Source organism: Mytilus galloprovincialis, chromosome 8, assembly GCF_965363235.1.
Source record: "Mytilus galloprovincialis chromosome 8, xbMytGall1.hap1.1, whole genome shotgun sequence".
NCBI lineage: Eukaryota > Metazoa > Mollusca > Bivalvia > Mytilida > Mytilidae > Mytilus > Mytilus galloprovincialis.
In genome coordinates, this window is record NC_134845.1 from 83,341,212 (window position 1) to 83,354,926 (window position 13,715).

A 13,715-nucleotide genomic window follows, 5' to 3' on the forward strand; every position below is an offset into this window, starting at 1 on the left:
TTGTGTGTTTGCCTATAAGATTTTCTGACAGTGACCATTTGTAGAAGTAAAACATACCTCAGAAAAGCTATCGCCATGAGTTGCAGCAAACACCATTCTCGGCATTTTGTCTTCACTTTTGTTACAATAGGTCAATACAGAATTAATCCAATGTGTAAGGATTGCTGCATAAATATTAAATACTTAATAATTAAAAATAAATTATGGTATGTATTATTTGTCATGAATATATATACAAATACATTGTCTGATACAGTATATTGCAAGGATCAGTACACGAACAAGAATGTGTCCCAAGAACACGGATGCCCCATCCGCACTATCATTTTTTATGTTCAATGGATCGTGAAAATAGGTAAAATCTCTAATTTGGCTTAAAACTAGAAAGATCATATCATAGAGAAGATGTTTACTAAGTTTCAAGTTGATTGGACTTCAACTTCATCAAACACTACCTTGACAAAAAACTTTAACCTGAACCTCGTACTATCATTTTCTATGTTCAGTGGACCGTGAAAATGGGATAAAATTTCCAATGTGGCATTAAAATAAGAAAGATCATATCATAGGAACCTGTTTACTAAGTTTCAAGTAAAATGAACGTCAACTTCACCAAAAACTACCTCGACCAAAAACTTTAACCTGAAGCGAGAAGAACGAACCAACGGACGGACGAACAAACCAGAAAACAATTTGCTCATAAATAGCGCATAAAAATTCAAATACAGAGGCTAGATGGATTAATAGTTGAATATGAGCATGTTCTCTGAACTTAGTATATAATTATAAAATGTGCATTTGGCTGATCTATTTAATCATTCTGTCATTGATTTATTTAAACATCCAAAGAGAAAGATTTGATGCACACTGAGAATAATTTCAGTAGTTGGTATGTTAATACCAAACAGATACCAATATTTCGTATAGTCATAGTTGTCAGATTTGAAAAATTCAGGTGACCTTATGTCGATACCCGAAATAAGTAAATAACCCTGAGGGTCTTTTATTTTCATTAAAACCAATGCTTCGAAAGTTAAGGAAAACAAAATACAACAATCCAAAGGGCCTACCACAACATCATTTATTTTGATATTAAAACACTATTCAATACTACTTTGTAATACGCGAATAGAGCTCCAATGTTTCCAATGTTGCACATATTTTCTCTATCCAGGGCCAATAACTATAGAAATACTTTTTTGTTGTTTTTTAAGACAGCTTGTAAAAATTTGTGCGACAAAAAAACAATAGAAATATGTCATCATCACCCAAATTCTCTAATTTATAAGTGCTTATTTCCACTTTAATTTTTGTTAAAGGGCATACGATACAGTTCTGATCCCGTATTTACAGTTTGATGAAAATTTCCATATAGGCTATTTTTTGCCTGATTAAATCAAATATGTAATAAAAAAGATACCTTCATGTGCTACTTGTTGAGTTAAATGAGGCCGAAATTTTTTATATTTGCTAAAAATTCTGATTTGTGGCCGTATTTTTTCTTTCGACATAAAGACATAACTTTTTTGATTTAAAAGATACACAGAAATTGTGTTTTGTTAAATAATTTGTAATTTCTGAATTTTATAAGTATTTTAAAAAATCATGCATCCGGAGCACCTGAGATCACCCCTAGTTTTTTGGTGGGGTTAGTGTTGTTTATTCTTTAGTTTTCTATGTTGTGTCGTGTGTGCTGTTGTTTGTTTGTCTTTTTCATTTTTAGCCATGGCGTTGTCAGTTTGTTTGAGATTGAGTTTGACTGTCCCTTTGGTATCTTTTGTCCCTCTTTTATATTCAGACATAACTCATATTTATCATTAGTCATGAATTGAGAAAAAAACGTCATTTTTTGCTGTATTATATATCAAAATTAAAAAAATTGCACTATTTACAGTTTTATAAAATTTGGTCCATATAATCTCCCTGCAAAATGAAACACAATGTCGTTTTAAAAAATAGGGGTCCATGCACTCGTTTTCAAATTAAATCAATTTGAATGATAAAAATCAGTCGAAAAATGCATCTTTTCCCGATATGTCACAGTTTGACGTCGCGAAAAGAACATTTTACGTTAGTAACGTCATTACCTCCCCTGTAGCTGTATCGTATGCCCTTAACAAGGAAAAACAAGATAAAGGAATTTTGAAATGTATGAGGTGTGGCAACTGTTAAGTCTTATTATTAAATATTATTTAGAACATTGATTTTTTTAGTAAAATGTGATAGGAATGGATTACCAAAATATTCATATTTGTTTTTGTATTCAATATATGCATTAACATATTTCATTTTGATCAATAAAAGTATTTAAATGCAATAGTATAAACAAAGAAACTTACATGCAGCTGTGACATCTCCTTGTGGATATTCTACCAATTCTGTATAAAGGCCCGTACGTCCATCAAACATCAGAATGAACGTGCCTTTGTGTTGAATAAATAACTGATGAGTCATGTCAAACGATTTTTGTCCACCGAAATCGACCAAATCCGAAGGTGATATACTCATACGGTAATTTTCGTTTTTACTCTTCTCCAACAAGTCATCTTGAATGGAATGGGCAGTATGAATTGATTGATTTTGAAATCCCTTTGAGGTCTCCTGGAATGTTTCACGAGGAAGAGAATTTTTTTCACGTCTCCTAGCAGAGGTCAATATAGATGTTGCATTTGTGTTTTGCTTTGGCGGAAATTGATCTAAATTCGACGTATTTATCTTAGATTCGTTTGTTGTAAGATTTGATATCGGATCACCTGTGACTTCCCCTTTATTTTTGACAACTCTCTGATATATTTGGGATACACCAGGAGGTTTTTGTTGTACTTTTAGTTCAGGATTTCCAAGTAGAAGTTTAGTTAAAATATCACCACTACCTAAAATAGTATAACAAAAAAATTGTAAGCAAAGGGATAAAAATGGAGCATACTACAATGTTTCGTTTCCAAAGCACCATGAAATGATAAATACAAGATACATGTATGTGGATAATGAAATAATTAAAGAATAAAAAAAGATCTTCTAAGGTTCAAAAACCGTTTTATAAAACAGATTATATAATGGTGTCTATGTTGTCTATATAATTTACAGAATGACTTACTCATTTGCCTTATTGATTATCAGGAAACAACAAGAAAACAAAATAATAACAAAAGTCTTCAAAATAACTTCATATTAGAAAAAAAAACTAATACGAGACCTTAGGCAAGCTGCATCCGAAATAAGCTTCAGACAAACTAGGAATTCAACTGAAATGTTCATTTATTAGCCGAAAAGATATTTGTTCAAACATCTGACAATCATGTCATATGTCGAAATGCGCATCTGGCGCAGAAAAAGTGATACCGTTAATTGTATTACTACCACTGGGTCGATGTCTCTGCTGGTGGACTATTAGTCCCCGAGGGTATCACCAGCCCAGTAGCCATAACTTCGGTACTGGCATGAAAATACGGATTTTTTGTGTTATTAAATTTTGCTGTTACAAAATGATAGAAATTATTATATATAAAGGAATGTATCTCCCTCATGCAAAGCTCTGATTCCTTATCCGGATTTGGCTACACTTTTTGGACCTTTTGGATTATAGCTCTTCATCTTTTATATAAGCTTTGGATTTCAAATATTTTGGCCGCGAGCATCACTGAAGAGACATGTATTGTCGAAATGCGTATCTGGTGCAAGAAAATTGGTACCGTTAATTGTATTACTACCACTGGGTCGATGCCTCTGTTGGTGGACTAAAAGTCCCCGAGGGTATCACCAGCCCAGTAGCCAGTACTTCGGTACTGGCATGCAAATACGGATTTTTTGTGTTATTAAATTTTGCTGTTACAAAATGATAGAAATTATTATATATAAAGGAATGTATCTCCCTCGTGCAAAGCTCTGATTCCTTTCCCGGATTTGGCTATACTTTTTGGACCTTTTGGATTATAGCTCTTCATCTTTTATATAAGCTTTGGATTTCAAATATTTTGGCCACGAGCATCACTGAAGAGACATGTATTGTCGAAATGCGCATCTGGTGCAAGAAAATTGGTACCGTAAATTGTATTACTACCGATGGGTCGATGCTTCTGCTGGTGGACTATTAGTTCCCGAGGGTATCACTAGCCCAGTAGCCAGTACTTCGGTACTGGCATGAAAATACGGATTTTTTGTGTTATTAAATTTGCTGTTACAAAATGATAGAAATTATTATATATAAAGGAATGTATCTCCCTCATGCAAAGCTCTGATTCCTTTCCCGGATTTGGTTATACTTTTTGGACCTTTTGGATTATAGCTCTTCATCTTTTATATAAGCTTTAGATTTCAAATATTTTGGGCACGAGCATCACTGACGAGACATGTATTGTCGAAATGCGCATCTGGTGCAAGAAAATTGGTACCGTTAATTGTATTATAACTAACAGGGCTCAGTCGTATCATTAAATATATACCATTTACCTTTTTTTAAAGGAATCATCTTTCGGTGTTGCAAGTCGATGCCATTTCTACCGAAATGAATAATTAGTCCATCAGTTGAAAACCAAGTCTTTGGAATTGCCTCACCAATCAAAATACTTGCTAGAGAAGATTTTCCAATGTTACAAGGTCCGGCCAAATAAACCCTGTTTTCATAGGAAGCAAATGTCCCCAGAGCTATAAGATCCTGGAAATCATCTCTATTTAACTGGCTGAGTTTGGTCAAAATTGATTCTGATATAGATTTCTATAAATAAAAATAGTAGATCTTTGAACAAAAATAATACTGTTCACCTTTGTAGCATTTGACCTGTTGTCTGAATCGTTTTATTTTAAAGTACAGTCTTTATAACCATTATAAAAGAGAGATAGCAAAGGCACATTCAACCTGATAAGTCGAAAATAAACTTACAACGTCATGGCATAACAAATGAAAATAACAAACAGCCTAATAACAGTACATAAACATATCATAGAAAACTTAAAACTGAGCTTCTCAAACCCCACCAATGCCAATAAAGGAATAATTCAAACTTTACTGCACTCATGTTTTAAACAAATCGGTAAGAGCTCAATCACACAAATTGAACTTTAACAATACTGGATCAAATCTCTTTTTACCATTTACTTTAAATTATTTAAATGTTGTTAATTTGTCCCAATTCTGATTCGTATTATTGACCGAACCTTCTTCTAACTTAAAGTAACATGATACCACTTTCGTTGGTTTTAATATTTGTTTAGGTTTCAATTTTGGTTGGGAGTTATGGTAAAGATGTCTTTTACAGTATATAAGAGGAGTGCAGTTGCAGGGCTTTAGTATTAGTGTATAGAGTAAAACCGTTTTAGATTTTTTTTATTATTAAATAGAACTTTTTAAATAGACTGTTTTTGCGAGTCCGTAACCCTACAACATGACTCTTATTTCAATATGTTCAATTTTAATTGTTTATATATAAGTTAATATATTTTATTTCAGAGCTTTTCTTTGACCAATTATTCAGCCAAAAGATTTCATAGTTGTAACCAATGCAGTATCTCGTGTAGTATTAACTAGTACCAAAACTGCTGCAGATTCAAGGCCTTTAGAAATATAGGTGGGGTTTTTATGTTTTGAAATATGGTTGATTCATGATATATGTACATAAGCAGACTCACACTTTACCTGTTATCGGATTACGTGATTCTGGGAAATTTCCAGCTCCATCAGTGATTATATTCATACATTGTTTGTTTCACTGAAGCTCAAATATTCAGTTTGAAAGCGATAACTTTACATTTTTGCATAAAAGATTATTTGACTACTTGCTTGTTTTATACCACAACTACATCAATGAGTTAAATTCAATTATGAAAATTAAAAAGGGAAAACATCCAGAATTGTTAAGTTGAAGTTATTTTTCTTTGATGGCGCATTCCGAAGTGAGACAAATTGACAATATTGGATATGCACCGCTTCGAATATACCACTTGTATTCAAATATAAATGATTGCCATTCAAACCATTATAATGCATTTATAAGAAGCTAGCAAACTGTCAATATTATGTATTCAGAGATTCATCTTTGGACTGAAATGCTTCATAATTTTATAATTGTCAAGTAAAATACGGATGCACTTTAGAGTGCCGTCTTTTGAAAGCTATCCCCAAACTATAGATGGATTTCACATATTTATGTTTTTGTTACTGCAGTTTACGGACTTATATTATGGCCTTTGTCATTTTGTTTTTACATATGTCGGTGACATGTCGATGGAAGATACCTCGTGTAAAGGCTCAAAATGTAATTTACCACTGGATAAGGGTTTTATATACCGTGTTTTGGGTCGCACATTATTAACTTCCCGACTGTGCCAGAGCTTACTAGACACGCAAGGTAGTTTAAAAATACCAGTTGTTATACATGTAATTATTTCACGTTATTCAACATTCCTTGCATTTAAAAGATGATAAACCAATATAGCTCATAACAATCATTTATGACAATAAGTTTTTATAACCACCTTGACTAGTCGGAGTGGCGTAGCTACCATTGACGCAACAAAGCACTTTCGTGCACAAACGAAATGACAAAAAAATCAAAAAAAGAAAGAGTGCGATTCAATGTCACTATATATATATTATTAACAAGTCTAAATTGAAAACTATGTTCAAACCTATGGTATAAAAAAGAAGATGTGGTATGATTGCCAATAAGACAACTATCCACAAAGGCCAAAATGAAACAGACATTAACAACTATAGGTCACCGTACGGCCTTCAATAATAAGCAAGCCCATACCGCATAATTATCTATAAAAGGCCCCGAAAAGACAATGTAAAAAAATTCAAACGAGAAAACTAACGGCCTTATTTTTATAAAAAAAAAATAACGTTGGATAAAAACCGCAATTTGTATACGTGTGCATAAACAAACCAGATGCGGTATACAGTACGTAGGTGCAACTGGACGATATTTATCTAAACGCACTCAAGAACATCTGTATCGTTTAAAAGACCCAATAAATTCAAAAGTCACATTTATCAACACCTTAAGAAGCACAATCATCCTTTTAAATATTTAGCAGTTCCAACCTTTAGAAGTAGTAAATAAGCAGCCTTGGTTAATCTCATTCAAAGTTTGTACGATCACGGAAAATAATTTAATTAAATTGATTTAAAAATTATAGACAGGCTACCCTCTCGGTCTTAATGATAATATTATAGGAATTGGCAATATATCAAGAACCGACTCTGTCAACATTTTGGATATAGTTTCTAAAACTATTTGTAAAAACCGTTCTCATGGTCGTAGAAAAATCGCAATCAAAGATAATTTCGAACCAATCATACCAATATTTCGGACCTAATTTCTATTTCAAAAAACAACGGCAGACATTATCTGTGAACAAAGCTCTGTTTATTACAGGTTAATAAGTTAAATAAAGTTACAGAGAATTGCAACACAATTTCATATAGCAGTCTTAAGTATGAAATCGTTCATTTTTTAATGGCATATTGTTATTCTAAACTATTTCCCAAAATTGATCGCCCCGAAGATCATACAAAAAAGTTATCAAAGGTACCAGGATTCTAATTTAATACGCCAGACGCGCGTTTCGTCTACATAAGACTCATCGGTGACGCTCAGATCAAAAAAAGTTATAAAGCCAAACAAGTATAAAGTTGAAGGGCATTGAGGACCTCAAAACATTTTATCAAAATAAAGTATGTCAATAAAAGTTTTGATTTTGTATATATGCCGGTATTTTTAACGACCATTCTGTTATAGAACAAATTCCTGGATATTTTGATAATACTGAGCTCCCTCGCATTTGTTATATTCACAAGAAATCTACCAAGAAGTTTGTGTTTAATTATAGCCAATAGTGTAAAGATGTTAATATAAGCGAAACAACACCTACTTATTGCAGTAATTTCGAATACATTTATGGACCCATTTCCAATATAATAACAGGAGATCTAAACATCGTTCAAGACCACGAGTTAAAATCATTCCTCAGTTAAGAACCGTCAATTATTAATTAGAATGAGTGTCGTAATATCATCCACGACTCACTCCGTATTTACTGTTTGAAATGGATAAAACGGGAAAAAGCTGACAAAAAATCTTTTGACTCTTTTAATTCAGTAATGACATGAATGAACATAGTTGATATACATATTCAACATTTTAAAGAACATTCTACCCTCAACAATAACCACAAAAAACCTATTTCTCGTATCAAACATAAACTAAAAGAACTTGTCAAGTGTCATGTCTCATGTTTCATATTCATGTATTTCCGGAAAGAAACCGGACTGTATTGTTTTGTATTACAATTTTCATAAACTTCCATCAAGTCACGATAATTTTCTCTCGGACAATCCTTCTGATGCCACGATGTAAGTCATTTATACTTACCTTTTTATGTATATATAGTGTAAACACATTCATTATGATAGACTGCAATTGTTTTTATAAGTTTTTGACAATGCAAACAATTTTTGATAACCACATGCGAATTTGAATCACTGTGAGCAAATTGTGAATCGATAATATATTTTCAGTTGGAATATGGTCAGAAATGTCACTGTGTGTAAACTTGACAGTAGATAAATTGCTTTTTTGCGAATAAAATGATACTTTGAATATATGAAGTTTGTATACTGAATTCTTATTTTGAAATATGTTTCCATTAGAGGTACATTACATTTTCTATTATTTGATACTATTTTTGTTGATTGTCTAAAATGTTATATCAGCTGCTTTTATATCGATTGTCTTTGTTTTATTGTAGCTTTTCACCATATAGATGTGCAACGGAATAAATACTTATCTCATAGTATTGACTTTGATTTGTTAGTCCCTAACGATTTAGCACATAGGTTTAGCTGGGCTGCGTCTAGACAGTCACAGTGAAAAGATCCATTAATCAGCATGGATACAGCAGAAACTGTTGATGATTCAAAACAGAGATAACATACAATGACGGAAAAAGGACTCGAGTTGTTTCACACAATACTGGATAAACACATAAAAACTTTAAAACGTGTTTCAAGTAAGATAGACGAACACTGTGTTAAAATTACTTCTGGACAAATGGACCATGATACGTTAGAATTACTCAAACTATCATTAGAAATATACATTAAAAAGTCTGATGACTATATCAGTTTTCTTACACATACGAAAACAGCTGAAGCGATAAGTGAACTAGAAGAACACACAAAATTTAGGGAAGACTTTGTCTACAAGGTGGAAAGACTTATCCGATCAAGTATTGCTGAGACAAACAGGATTTAAACCGAAATCTACACTTAAAGAACCTTCTGTTAAATCTCACAAGAAAACTTAAAAAAAATCATTATCCAAAGCTTCTCTTAGATCAAGTAACAGTTCAGTACTGCGAAAAAAGGCAAAGATTTCTGCAGAAACTGCACGTAAGAAACAAGAATTTGCACAAGAAGAATCAGACTTGCTGACGCAAAAGGCAGAATATGAAGCTACATGCATTATTGAAAAGGCCAAACTCGCGGCTAAAGAGAAAGGTTTATCAGCTAGAAAAGAGGCAGTTGTTGTTATGGCCGAGTTAAATGCAATTGAAGAAGATGAAACTGAGTCAGAATCTAATGACAATGGATCAGAAATTGTAAAAATCAAATTAATGAAAAGGTAGGTTGAGGACCAAAATAAAATTCTGAGTAAAGAGAATGACAAAGATATATACATTTCAAATCCGTCTCAACTTGATCCTTCTGTTCCTAGTTTTAAACCTAGCAATCTGCTAACAACAAAAGAGACTGGTCAGATAATTAAGCATGTTAAGCAAGAAGATGTTAACAACAGTTTCGCTATGTTTCTGATGAAGAAAGATCTACTTTCATCGAGATTACATAAATTCGATGATTGACCAGAAAACTATGTATCGCGGAAGGACACATTTAAATGTGTTGTACATGAAATTGGCGCCACTGCCACCGAGGAATTGGACCTTTTATTACAGTATACAGGTGTAAACTCCAGGAAACAAGTGATAAGCATCAAAGTAGCTAACGCAGGTTATCCGACAAGCACTCGAACGTGCGTGGAATCGTTTGGACAGTCGTTATGGATCACCAGAGAAATTAGAAACTGCCAATGAAGTTAAGTTCTATGCCGAAAATCACTAACAACATGAACAAGGACACAAACAACTATATGAACTCTCAGATGTTCTGGCTGAGATTCGAGCAGTAAAAGAAAAACCTGATTATTCTGCACTGCTGAATTTTTATGATACAGCTGTGAGTGTTTATCCGACAATGTCAAAGTTACCAGCAGGATTACAAAGTAAATGGCGTGATCGCGCAGCCTCATACAAAAGAAAACATTGTGTCATTTTTCCACCTTTTACCTTCTTTTGTGACTTTGTTCTTAAAATGGCAGAAGTTATGAATGACCCTAGTTTCGACTTTGAATTTAGTGGAATGTCTCACGAACCTAGAAACAGACCCAATAATCCAAATGTCTCAGTTGCAAAAACGGAAATTGTTAACAACACTAACATTCTTAAATGTATCATTCACAAGGCGTATCATTCTCTTGATGATTGTCGTGTATTTAGACAAAAGACATTGGATGAAAGAAGATCACTTTTGAAACAGCACGGTATCTGTTTCAGATGTTGTGTTTCAAAGCATCTCAGGAAAGACTGTCACGAAAACATCAAGTGTTCGGAATGTAAAGAAACTTCACATACTACAGCTATGCATGTCTTCAAAATTGGATCTCAAGATGGAATCAAATCAAAACCAGAAGCAAGTGCCTCAAATTATGGCGAGGAGAAAGAGGAAGTTAATTCAAAATGCTCTGAAGTATGCAAAGGCGGCGTAGGAAAATCGTGTGCGAAAATTGTATTATTAGACATATTACACGCACAGAAACCAAACACACGCATGCGTATATACGCGATGATAGATGATCAAAGCAATTCCTCACTTGTGCATGGAGACATTCTTGATTACTTTGGCATCGAAACAGAGTCGAGACAATATTCATTAAGTGGTTTTGTTGTGCAATCTCTAGATGGACAGAATCTTGAGCTTCCTACTCTCATGAGTGTGACATGATACCTAATAATCGGAATGAGATACCTACCTGTGACGTAGCTGCTTACTACCAACACCTTGCATCCATTGCTCAATTTATATCTCCTCTTGATGCTGAGGCGAAAATAATACTTCTTATTGGTAGAGATTTGATGCAAGCGCACCACGTATTGGATCAAAGGATTGGCAAGCCATATCAGCCATACACACAAAGATTAAAATTAGGATAGATTATTGTCGGTGAATCGTGCTTGGACGGTGCTCACATTCCCAAAGATACAAGCGTTTTGAAAACTTTTATAGATGTTAATGGAAAGACTTCAGTGCTAGAACCTTGTAGTAGTAAATTTCATGTTTCTGATTATGAACAAGACAAACACCTGTTCAAGACCACGAAAGATGACGACAAACCGAGTTTATCGATAGAAGATCGACGTTTTTTTTTAGCACTGATGGACACTGATATAAAAAGAGACGACGACAGTCATAATTGGATAGCACCACTTCCCTTCAAACCTAATCGTAAACAGTTGCCCAACAACCGCACACAAGCCTTGCATAGGACCCGGAGCTTTGACGCAACTCTTAGGAAGGATCCCGTTAAGAGACAGCACGTTAATGAATTCATGACAGCTCTGTTTGAAATTGGGAATGCAGAACGTGCTCCAGTACTAGAACCAAATAGTGAATGTTGGTACCTACCTTTATTTGGAATCTACCATCCACAGAAAAAGGACCGTATACGAATCGTATTCGAGTCATCAGTTAAGTTTCAGGGAGTATCAGATTTAGAGCGGAGAAAGTTGCTGTAATAGCTGACCCGCAACAAATGTTTTATAGTTTCTATGTGCGTCGTGACCACAGAGATTACTTACGTTTTCGTCTTGCACGAGAATAACGACCTCACAAAAGAACTTGCGGATTTCAGAATGAAAGTGCACGTCTTTGGCAACAGCCCAAGTCCTGCCGTGGCTACCTGTGGTTTACAGAAAACTGGCAATATTGCTGGTGTAATGTCAGGTATGGATGTCAAGGAATACATTTATCAAAACTTGTATGTTGATGACGCACTGTCCTCACACAGTTCGAGTGAAGAAGCAGTAAGTTTGCTCAAAAGAGCTAAGTCAGCTCTACTAGAAGAAGGGAATTTACGGCTACACAAAATTTGCTCAAATTCAAGTAAAGTTTTGTCGGTATTTGAGAAGGATGACTTAGCAAAGGTCTTGAAGAAACTTGACTTTAATCAAGGTGTCTGTTGGAATCTACGTGACTATGCATTTACTTACTGTGTAACACAGCACGAGAAGCCATATACAAGGAGAGGCGTATTATCGATCATCAATGGACTTTACGATCCTCTTGGGTTTGCCTCCCCAGTGACATTGGCTGGAAAACTTTTTTTGTGCGAAGTGATGACCGAACAGTTGGATTTGGATCAACCATTGCCAGATGAATTTCGTACAAAGTTTGAAACTTGGAAAAACTCATTGAAACTGTTAGAAAATGTTAAATTCCATGTACTTATAGAGAAGACCTCTCCGATATTCATCATCGAGATTTAATGGTATTTCCGATGCCTCGGAAAAAGCCTATTCAGCAGTGGCTTATGTGCGTACGATTGACAATAGTGGTCAACAAGAAATACGATTTATTTTAAGAAAAGCGAAAGTAGCCCCAAAACATGGACACACAATTCCGCGGCTCGAATTGTGTGCTGCTGTTCTTGGTGTAGAAATCTTTGAAACAGTTCAGGAAGAACTTGACACAGACTTTAAAAACGTTATGTTCTTTACAGACAGTAAGGTTACGTTGGGATATATCTACAATGAAATCATGCGATTCTTTGTGTACGTTAGAAATCGCGTAGAAGTCAACGTCTTGCACACAATGGAAATATGTGCCAACTAATCAAAATCCAGCTGACGATGCTAATCGCAATTCTATTTCTTCTGTAGATCTCTGAAATAGTCTGTGGTCGAAAGGTCCAAATGCTTCATTTATAGATCACATCGATGAGGTTCCGTCATCATTTCCACTAGTTACAACGGTTGAAGACTGTGAAGTAAGAATTTTGAAAACAACTGTTGGCAAGGAGGTTCCTTTCGGAATTCATAGATTTGAAAATTTCTCCACATGGATCAGTCTTATAAGAGCCGTAACCACGTTGAAAACTAAGTTAAGAACTATCTGTTTCAGTCAAGACAGGAATAGAAGGCAAGTTACTCGTGAGGAGAGTCAACATTTCATTCTTCGAGCCGTTCAGAAGGAGTTCTTTTCTGATGAAATTTCGGCTTTGTCAGTTGGGGAACCATTGCCTAAAGACAGTAAAATCTTGAATCTCTCGCCTAACTTGGACAAGTTTGGACTTTTGCGGGTTGGAGGGAGATTGGGAAATGCGGACCTTTCGATATCTGAAGCGAATCCTATTATTGTTCCCAAAGGTCACATTGCCGTTTTGCTGGTGGGACATTTTCATGAACGAATCTTTCACCAGGGGCGACAATTCACTGAAAATGAGATTCGTAATGGGGGTTTCTGGTTGTTGGGAGGAAGACGTGTTGTAACATCGTATGTATTTAAGTGTGTGAGATGTCGTCAACTCCGTGGCAGACAAGAATTCAAAAAAATGGCAGATCTGCCTTTCGATAGGCTTGACCCTGCGCCTCCGATTACATAC

The 13,715-nt window shown here is 34.7% G+C and overlaps 1 protein-coding gene across 1 annotated transcript in view; it reads right to left on the minus strand.

Annotated features, from left to right (window-relative positions):
* Positions 1–4,700, minus strand: part of LOC143042693 (uncharacterized) — a 38,475-nt gene extending 33,775 nt beyond the window's left edge. Inside the window, exons 1-3 of the mRNA XM_076215135.1 lie at positions 4,450–4,700; positions 2,340–2,873; positions 58–164 (exon numbers count right to left, since the gene is read on the minus strand). Of these exons, the coding sequence (XP_076071250.1) occupies positions 58–164; positions 2,340–2,873; positions 4,450–4,468 (660 nt within the window). The 5' untranslated portion in view covers positions 4,469–4,700. The remainder of the gene's footprint in view (positions 1–57; positions 165–2,339; positions 2,874–4,449) is intronic.
* Positions 4,701–13,715: the final 9,015 nt, after the last annotated feature.